The sequence below is a fragment of the Corapipo altera genome, unplaced genomic scaffold (assembly GCF_003945725.1).
Source record: "Corapipo altera isolate COAL_440 unplaced genomic scaffold, ASM394572v1 201, whole genome shotgun sequence".
Taxonomy (NCBI): Eukaryota; Metazoa; Chordata; class Aves; order Passeriformes; family Pipridae; genus Corapipo; species Corapipo altera.
The window spans coordinates 562,701-572,305 of record NW_020884940.1 but is presented as its reverse complement, the minus strand read 5'-3'; the positions used below and the strand labels follow the sequence as shown (position 1 = coordinate 572,305).

General features: G+C 51.8%; 1 protein-coding gene across 2 annotated transcripts in view; it reads right to left on the bottom strand.

Annotated features, from left to right (window-relative positions):
• The window catches only part of CSMD2 (CUB and Sushi multiple domains 2), a 252,563-nt gene extending 243,912 nt beyond the window's left edge, over positions 1–8,651 (bottom strand). For both annotated transcript variants that reach the window (XM_027661147.1, XM_027661148.1), the window contains exons 1-2: positions 8,478–8,651; positions 8,076–8,341 (exon numbers count right to left, since the gene is read on the bottom strand). In XM_027661147.1, the coding sequence (XP_027516948.1) occupies positions 8,076–8,341; positions 8,478–8,482 (271 nt within the window). In that variant the 5' untranslated portion in view covers positions 8,483–8,651. The remainder of the gene's footprint in view (positions 1–8,075; positions 8,342–8,477) is intronic.
• Positions 8,652–9,605: the final 954 nt, after the last annotated feature.

Sequence of the window (9,605 nt, the reverse complement as noted above, 5' to 3'; positions counted from 1 at the left end):
CCACCTTGGGAATAAAGTCCCCACCTTGGGAATAAAGTCCCCACCTTGGGAATAAAGTCCCCACACTCTCAGGGACAAACTCCCCATCCTTCAAACCCCTCATTATCTCAGCAGGTGAACCTTTTAATTTTAACAGCCCGACTCCTCCTCCAAGTGGTGCTTTAACTCTAATGGGACATCTCGGGATGGCTCCTGTCAGATGTGCAGAGTCAGGAGCAGTGCCCTGACCTCTCCCTGATGGAGACAAACCAACAGCAGAGGCACATCAACAACGTGCTGCACGAGGCAGGAACCGCCTTCGGAAGCGGCCTTGGCTTTGGAAAAGCACCAGCTCCATTATCCTTTGGAAGGAGAGCTCCTTTCTGGGAGCAAATAACTTGGTGTTATTACTTGGTGGCTCGAAGGGAAAAAGGGACGCTGAGTGGTGCCTTTGTCAGAGCAGAAATGAGCTGCAATTTGCTGTCCCTCCAACCTGAACTGCTCACCACTGATGGGCCACCAAAAGCTTCAGCTCCTCCCCTGCCCTGCAGAGAGGAGAGGGGACAATCCTGCTGCCAGGAATGGATGTAAAGACATGGAGGAGGCAGGACTGGGGACCGGGATGAGGCCCAGAACGTCCTGTGCAAGCCATCACAGCACATTATTTCTATTTTTTACAGCACATCATTCCATGCTGCAAAGCTCCTCCTCAGACATGAAGGAAGCCGAGCTCATCCTGCTCTTTTTCCACCTCAGACCATCTGACTCCAACACCAGTGACATAAATGCCCTTAAAAAAAAACCCCTATTTCCAACTCTGCTTTCACTGCTTTAACTAAAAAAAAAAAATATTCATAAACTGCTGATAAATAACAGGAACCATAATAAGTTCTCCATTTGATCTCTGCCATCCCAGAGACATTCATCTTCATAATTAACTAGATAATACTATTAGGACTCTACTGGTTTTCCCCTCTGTAGACAAGAAGCTGAAGTTCAAATAATTTAAACAAGTGCTTCAAAGGCAGAGTCTGGGGCAGGTTAAACTCAAAAGGTCCAGACCATCCTTTCTGCCAATATCCTGCTTTTCCAAAGACCAGTATCCAATCCCCTGGTGCTTCTGGCAAGTTCTTAGTATAAATCTCCTACTGTCCCATCTCTACTGAGTACTTTGTGCTTTACAATCTGCAGGTTTGGCTAAAATGTGGATATAAACATATAAATGTGGATTTAAACATATAAAAACTGTAAAGGCAATTCCACACCAATTGCAAGAGGAGCAGAGCAACCCCTGCAAATCCTGCACTTGATTTTATTCCTGCCTTTTTTGACAAGAAGTTCAGCAGCAGACAGACAACTCCCAGCTCCAAAATGTCACTCACAATTAATCCCAAATTGTGCATGAAATGGTTGAATTCACTCCGTGCAATCAAGGGAGAGACCCAAGAGCAGGAAACCTGTGCAGCTCATCACCGTGGTGCAATTTGTACCTGCTGACAGCTCCTCACAAACACCCCAAGTTCTCTCTCTCTCTCTCTGCAGAATAAATCTGTAAATCAGTCGAGGATTTTGCAAATTCCAGGGGGAGAAGGGACATGGGGACCAAGGTTCCCACGCTGAGGGGTTTTCAGGGAGCAGCAAGACCTGGGCTCCAAGCACTGCTGCAAGTGCAGAGAGTGTGCAAATAACAGGGGAGCACTGAGCCAGAAAATCCCCCGGGGTGGTTAATTCTCCAGCTGGGATTAACTCATCTTTCCTTGCACCTCCCAGGACAACTGGCTCTGGGACTATCAGGCTGTGACCATGGGCTGGTGAAAGTCTCTGGGTCTGCACTGCACTGACAGCTAGAAACAGGTTTAAAAGCTCCACACTGAGAGAAATTCAGGTGGCACTGAGAAACCCAAATAAAGCTATTTTATTAGCACAGAGCAGACTCCACATCCTCGTGCAAGTCAGAGGCCAAAAGAACAAATCTTCTCTTCCTTTGGTTTTAAAACATTCCAGATAAAGACACCTTTATTTGATATTCATTGTTGTTTTATCTGCCTTGAAGTGGGAACTGCAGACATTTTGATGAATGGATTGAGAAATTGTTCTGTTTCAGTGGAACCACAGTCAAACACCTCGGCATCAAACCTCCTCCCAGCCAGGCAGCAGCTCCAAAAGCACCTCAGGAGCAGCACTGGGGCATTTCTGAGGTGATATTCAGAGTGTAAGGACTCACAGGAGTGAGATCTGCTCTGTTCCTGGCCCTGCTGGGCGACCCTGGCCGAGCTTTTCCATACCTGGCTCTGCCTCCCACCTTCCAGCACATCAGCTTTGGGCACAAACTGCAGCAGCAGGAGGAGGAATGCCTTCTTCCCTGAAGGGAAGGGGGAAAATCATTCCCAGCAGCATCTAGGAAGCTGTAGAATTCCTTCTGGTTTGCTGGAGAGGAAGAGCTGCCTCCTGAGGACACCAGGAATGACAAATTCCAAAGGGCAGCGAGGGTTGAGGGTTTCTCCTGTGAGATCTTGGTTGCAGCTCCAGCCCACGAGTCCTGCACGGCTGCTGAAGGTCCAGAGCTGTGTCCTGGTGACACTGGGGGCCTTTCTTGCCTGTTGTCCTTGGCCAAGCCCGGCTTGAGAAGCCAAATTCCAGCTGGGTGGGCAGAAAGTCCTTCTGGGTTGTGGCTTCCACCCATCTTCAGTCCTCCAGCATTCAAGGATTATATCCAGTACTTGTGGATAGCTTAGATTGTTCACTCTGCCAGGCAAGGGCTGACTCCAGGTGCATCCAAGAGGAATTTCTCCATGGAAAGGGTGGTCAGGCCTTGGCAGGGGCTGCCCAGGGAGGTTTGGAGTCCCCACCCCTGGAGGTGTCCAGGGAAGGACTGGACGTGGCACTGAGTGCTCTGGGCTGGGGGACAAGGTGGGGATGGGTCACAGAGGGCACTCCATGGGCTGGGAGGGCTTTTCCAACCCCAGTGATCCTGGAATTCCATGTGTTTTTACCCCTCTCTGCACAGGTCAGGCCCAGCTGAGCTGACTGCACCCCTGCATCAACACTCTGGTGCCACATCTCACACAGATGGTTCTGCAAGTCTTGTCCCACTTCCTCCAGCTCCCCCAAATGTAGGCCACCAGTTCATTTTTCCAGCAGATTTTTGCAGTCAATAATGGGGAAGGATTTAATTTTTTAATTACTCCCCTCTCACACATCTCCCTGGCAACCACAGCTGCTCCAGCCCTCACGGTTACGGATCCTGCTCCTCCAGTGAGAGTCACAGAGCACCAGATCTCCCCACTCCAGGATTATCTGGACCTCTCAGAAATCCCCAGCAGGACTCTGACACAGCCCCCAAGTTCCCTTTTCATCCAGTACAGAAAACCAGGCAGTTCATCACTCCAGGGTGAGGATAGAAAATCACTGCAAGGAGCTGGATGAGGGAATGCACCTGACACTGGGAAGAGAGGACAAACCCCACACTGCCCACTGGGAAGTCCCATTAAAAAAAAAAAAAAGGAAAACACCCCAAAAAGTCTTCCACTTTCCTGCAAGGGAGGTACAATTCCCATCCCAAGCTCCCTGCAGCCTCCATTCCAGCTGGCTGCAAAGGCACTGGAACAGAGTTCATTTGATTTCTCTAATCCATGGGATTTTCCCAATCACACATGAACCACCTTCAGCCCCCTGTGCCACCCCAGGGCATGGCAGCACCACGGACAGTTTGCAGGTTACTGCACTGCATCAGGTTTATTGCAGGCAAAGTGCAGCATCCATGGCATTCCTGAACCTTCCCAGTGCCCAAAACCATGGAGGAGAGTAAAGAAGTATTATTTAAAATCCGCTCAGCTGAGCACAGCTTTGTCAGAATTTCACCAAAGCCCAGGAAAAATTCCTCCAGCCCTGTGTCTCGGGATACTCCTGATAAAAATAGAGCCAGGAGCAATTTTTTTGCAATACTATGGACACAGAGTTAAGGTCGCCTGACCTTGCCCCCAAACTAACCCTCCACATTATCATAACAATTTCCTCTGGTCAAGATCCAGGCCAAATCCAAGCAGGGCTTGGGGAGGGGGGGGCACCAGCAGGAACACAAGCACAGCTGTGAAATTTGGCATTGCCCAAACAAGTGGCCTCTCAGGAGCCCAGAGCAAGGCAACAAGCAGCACACAGTAATTCCATGGCTGGAAAGCCTTGGAGCACTGCTGGAAGTGGTTAACAGCAAACAGGGGGCCAGGAATTAAATCTACTTTTGGGGACAAGTGAAGGACAACGAGGCACAGTCACTCCTGCCCAGGGAAGTGCCCTCTCTGGGGCACAGATGGGACCTGAGCAACAGTTCAACCTCCCCCTGAGCCCCAAAACCCCCCTGGCAAAGGGGGGATCCACAGGGATCCATCCAGGGCAGATTGTCTGGATCACACTCCCACACCCATCCTGGCAGGTATCCAAGGAATGAGGAGAAGGGAAATCATCTACAGGGTGGACCTTGGTTAATGGTTGGACTGGGTGATCTTAAAGGTCTTTTCCAACCTAAATGATCCTGTGGTTCCATGAGTTGTGACCAAACACCCTGAACTGGAAGCAGAGTCCTGGTTCCTGCTCAGGAGCTTTCCAGGCAAGGGCTGCTCTTCCCCCATCCTCCTGGGCACACACTTCCCAGGGAAAACATGCTCCATGGGGATGTTCTTCACTGAGGACAGCAGAGATTAAAGACCACAGAACAAAATCAAGGGCTGATTTACAACAGATCCTGCCTGGATCACACCATGGGCTCGGGAATGCTCAGGAATGCTCCTCAGCCCTGCATTAATGGTGCCTGGGCAGAGCTGATCTGAGCCTCCCCCTGCTCCCAGAGCTCCTGTTCCCTCACAAGCTCCTGTTTTCTAACAAACAGCCACGAGACTTTATTCCCCTCTCTGAACAACAACCCAAGCAGGATCACATCTTAGTTACTGGACTTTTTGAGTAAAATTCCCGACTCCCAACCGGGATTGATGCCCACGTGCTCTCTGATGTCCCTGTGCCCCACCTCTGTGGCTCTGCAGCACAACCACACACCAGCACCTTCCACAAACCACAACAGACCATCAAAGAGGAGAATTACAATCCCCAGTTTCCATCCTTAAAGGGAAAGGGAACATCATTTTCACTGGATGCCTCCCTGGGAACCACAGTATGAGCAGCTTTACACATGGCTGTAACTATGGCAAAGGAACAGACAACAAGCCTGTTGATTTAAACAGGAATTCTGGTTTTACTGTGTCCCATTCAGGGTTCATAATGTGTCTCTGGACAGACCCCAACTCTGGTGCCAGCTCAGGTCTTTAAATGAAGTTTGATATAAACCCATCACATTTACCGACTCCACCTCCTGTTGAACTGCCTCCTGCCATTTATCCCACTGGTCCCACATCATGAAAACCACAGGGAATGTTATTTAACCCCTTGTGGTCCCTCAGGTGACCCTGCATTATGGCCCCTCACTGAATTATCAGTGCAGGTTAAATCTCTGCAACCAAACCCCCCTGCCCACTGGTCCTGAGCTCATCTCAGAGTCCAACCCAAAACTCATGACCAGCTTCCTCTTCCCCCACTCCTCAGCCCAGGAGCCTGCCAAAAACTGTTTTCCATCAAGAAAAAGGAGAATTGCAATGGGTTTAAACTGAGGAGATGATGCTTCAAGCTGGTGCACCCTTCCTTAACCCAGCACAAAGCACAGTGTGTAAATAACGGGATCGAGCCACGTTTATAAGGGGCCTTCCAAAGATATTTGATCCCTGTCCATACACACACACACAGAAAACAAACTCCCCCAATGCACCTCCTGCTGCTGATGCACTGCTAACCACCCTGCAGGGACAGAAAGCATTCCTGTGCCCACCTGACTGCCAGTCAATAAATGGAATTTCGGGATCATCACACACATTTCATTTCTGAGGGGCCACACATGGATCACCAGCGACTCTCAGGCAAAGGTAAATAAATCCCTGTGCACATCCCACCAGTGTGAAACCATCACTGCACCCCTCAAACTGAGAGGGGAACTACAGAGACCACCTCCTCTACCCCCAGCACCCACAGACCCCATGAATTCCCAATGCCAGGCACCACATTCCCTCCAGCTCGTTATCCCAAACAGCTCCGTTATCCCCCCTTGGCAGAGCAGCCCCTGAGGGAAGCACAGGCTTTGTAGGACATCTTTGGGCAGCAGGATGTGCCCCATGGCACAGCAGATGTGATGGGAGAGCAGGATTTCTTCCCCTTTTTTATTTTTAAGACGGCCAGAAGTACTAATTGACAGTTCTACACACACAGCTCTGCTGCCACACTATGGAACTCCTGGTTATTGCTTCCCACACAACCCCGGGCAACGGGAGAGGTTGGACATGGAGCCTCTTGGAACTTTGTTCTCCAGAGCTTCAGGATTTGCTCGGCGAAGGTGCTGGAAGTCCCAGCCCAGACTGAACCGATTTTCAGTGATTACACCCCAAAACCCACCAGAGACCTGCAAAGGGGGGGGTGCCTTCCCTCCAGGTACATCCAGCACCGAGCCACTGATTGCAAAGTTGGCATCTTGCTCAGGCAAAAAGATCATTGCTGGGATGCCAGAATTGGAAAGGAAGAGCTATTGATCAGTGCCTCTGGTTCTGATGCAGAGAAAAAAAAAACCACATCTGAGCTCTAAAAAGCTCTTGCAGATCTTCTGCTCACAAAGAAAAACAACACAGAACATCAACCTCTGGGTGAAGGATCCAGAACAGAGAGCTCCAAACGCACAGAGAAGGGACCAGGGGCCTGAGAAGAAGAAAGGATTACATACTCTGCAAGGTACAGAGTGGAAGACCCAGCATGAATAAGCTCCAGACAGCTCAGAAGAAGAAAGGAAGCTCTAAACCCTTAAGAGAGTCGATCAGGAATTGAGGTATCTCCACATCAGTTTACTCGTGTGAGAAAAGCACAGCAGAAGCTGCTGGAATGCTTTTCCTCTGTGCACAGGTTCGTGGTGGAGACAGGGAAAATATTCACCACGGTAAATATTCACCCTTAATTAGGACTTGCAGGTTGTTTGGGTGGGTTTATAACCCTTTCCTAACACACTTCCAGCCAGCAGAACTGTTCAGCTCCACTGCAAGAGCGCTCGGGAGGAGCAGTTAATCCTCGTTCTCCATCCCCCTCGAAGGAGATCTACCTTACATAATAAAATCAGTGTTGCATTCCACACACAAAGTTTCCCCCCAGAAAAAAACCCACCCCCCTCGAAACCCGGGGAGCTTTCGTACCCATCACCACCAGCCACACATTCCTCCAGCCCCGGATACAGCAGACAAGAGACAACGTTCCTTGGAAACTCTTGGAAAATCGGGGCACTGCACAGCGTGGAGAGAAGGCACTGCCAAACACTCGGCTCTCCCACTCTTCCCCCTCCTACACACCCAGAAGGACAGTCCCTAAATATTTGCTGTTTACACCCGAAATAAAACTTCAGCCCTTGCATACGCTTTTGGGGATGGGAGACAGCAGCAAACTGCCCCCGAATCCGAGTCTTCTCCCGCTCTCCTTCCAGTCAATAGGTGCATGTTTCCTAAAACCCACCGTGCTGAGGCCAAAAAGCTCCTCTGCGAGAGATATTCAACTTGGAAGGCAGGAGGAAGAAGAGGAAAGTGCTTCCATCTTCATGCAAGGCATCCAAAAATCTATTTGATCAGGGTAGGGAAATACCGAATTAAGAGGCGAGGGAAAGGCAGAGGGGGGAAACCGTGCTGGCATTTCTCACAAGTCATCGTGCCCATCACACACACAGCAACTGTGCCCAAACGCGACCCACCGGGGAGATGGGCAACGAGATCACACAAAGCCACCTTTTATCACCCCATCGCCCGAATCCCGAAGGATGCTCGTGGGAACCGTCCAAAAGGGCTGAGGAAAATATCCTCGGTGCTGAACGCGCCAGGGAAGCATGTGCCGACACAGCAGTGTGTGCACACAGTGCCACACACCCCAACCCCCTCCCCGTGCCCCCAAAACAACGCTCCTTTCATTCAAGGAGCCGGGGGTAGGGGGGGGGGAACCAGCTCCCGAAGTTGCCGGGTTTCTCCGTGGCCACTTACCCGTCACGGATCCAGCCAGGAGCCCCACGGAGAGCAGCAGCACCCGGCTCCAGGCGCTCACCTCCACCGGCATCAGAGCCACGATTCCCAGTTTCCCCCAGTGCCTCCCGAAGCCGCAGCTGCATCCCGGCTGCTCCCATCCCCAGGAAGGTTGCATGTCAAAGGGCAGCAGGAATGGGGCGTGCTGCTGGGGGGTTGGTGGTTCTCGCTGCTGGGTTTTCCCCCCTTTTCCTTCCCCTTGGCGATTGGGATAGTCCTCGGCTCGGCTGGATGAAGAGGAGAAAGGAAAGAGGTGGGGGGGTGGAGGGGGAAAAAAAAAAAAAAAGCAGGTCAGGCTTGAGATTTCTTTTTTTTTTTTTTTCTCCTTAATTTTTTCAGCCCAGGCAAAAAAAAAAATCCCACCGCATGGAAGGCTCTGAGCTTCTGCAGCTGGAATGAACCAAGTGTGGCAGCAGCTCGGGGAGAGGAGAGGCGAGGAAAGGAGAGGAGAGGAGGGCTGGGGCTGGCGCGTCCCTCCCGGTGGCTGTCTCAGAGCCAGCTCCTCGGCAGCAGCACCACAACGCTCCTCGGGGGATTTATACTTCTTTATTAGCCACTTGATTAATCGTTCCCATAGCTTTGTCCTCTTCTAAACGCTGGGGAGGGGGGAAAAGAGAGGGGGTCGCGGTGAGGGGCCACCAAAGGGATCTGCGGTACCCCCCTCCCCCCCAAACCCAGCACCATCCTCCCCACCAGGACCAGAGCCCACAAATTAGGCTTTGGTGGCGTGTTTATTTTTATGTACTACAGGTTTCTTGCCGAGGAACCGGGTCCCCCAGCCCCCCATTTCACACGGAGTCTGGCACAGACACACACCCACCCACCCCCCAGAGCATCGCTGCCACCGAGACATCCGCGGGCACAGACCCCCCGCAAACAGCTTGAGGAGATCGACGCGATTTTGGGGACGAGGCGAATTTTGTTACGAACAGATCGCCAAAGAGCCCTGACCCCTCCCAGCCTGTGGCTTGTCCTCCCAGCAGCTGATGCTGGTGGGACTGGTCCAGGGGCACCGTGGAGGTGGGAAAGGCTGTGCCCCCTCCGCCGGGCTGGTGCTGCTGCCCTGGCAGGGCTGGCAGAGCCGGGTCTCTCCACCACCACCTCCCCTTGTTTGTGCTTGAGCATCTCCCGGTACCTCGGTGCCCGGAGCTGCAGGCAAGATGGGGAAGGGAGGGAGGGAGGGAGGGAGGAAGGAAGGAAGGAATGCAACCGGTTAACGCCACATTCGGGAACTTCATTATCGTGCTAATGATGCTCTCACATCGAGGGACGAGGCGAACGACTCGAACGCCACACCAAGAGCTCAAAATAAATAAATAAATAACCAAGAAAAAGACGCTCTGGAACAGTCGAGCATCCTCCCCCCTCCTCGGCAGCACCGACTCCGCGGCTCCCTGTGCGACAGGCTGGGAGCTGCCCCTCTCCCAAAGCCTCGCAGGGGTGTTTACCAGCCCCACATGCCCCTCTCCAGCCCTGTAGCCCCCGGTTTTC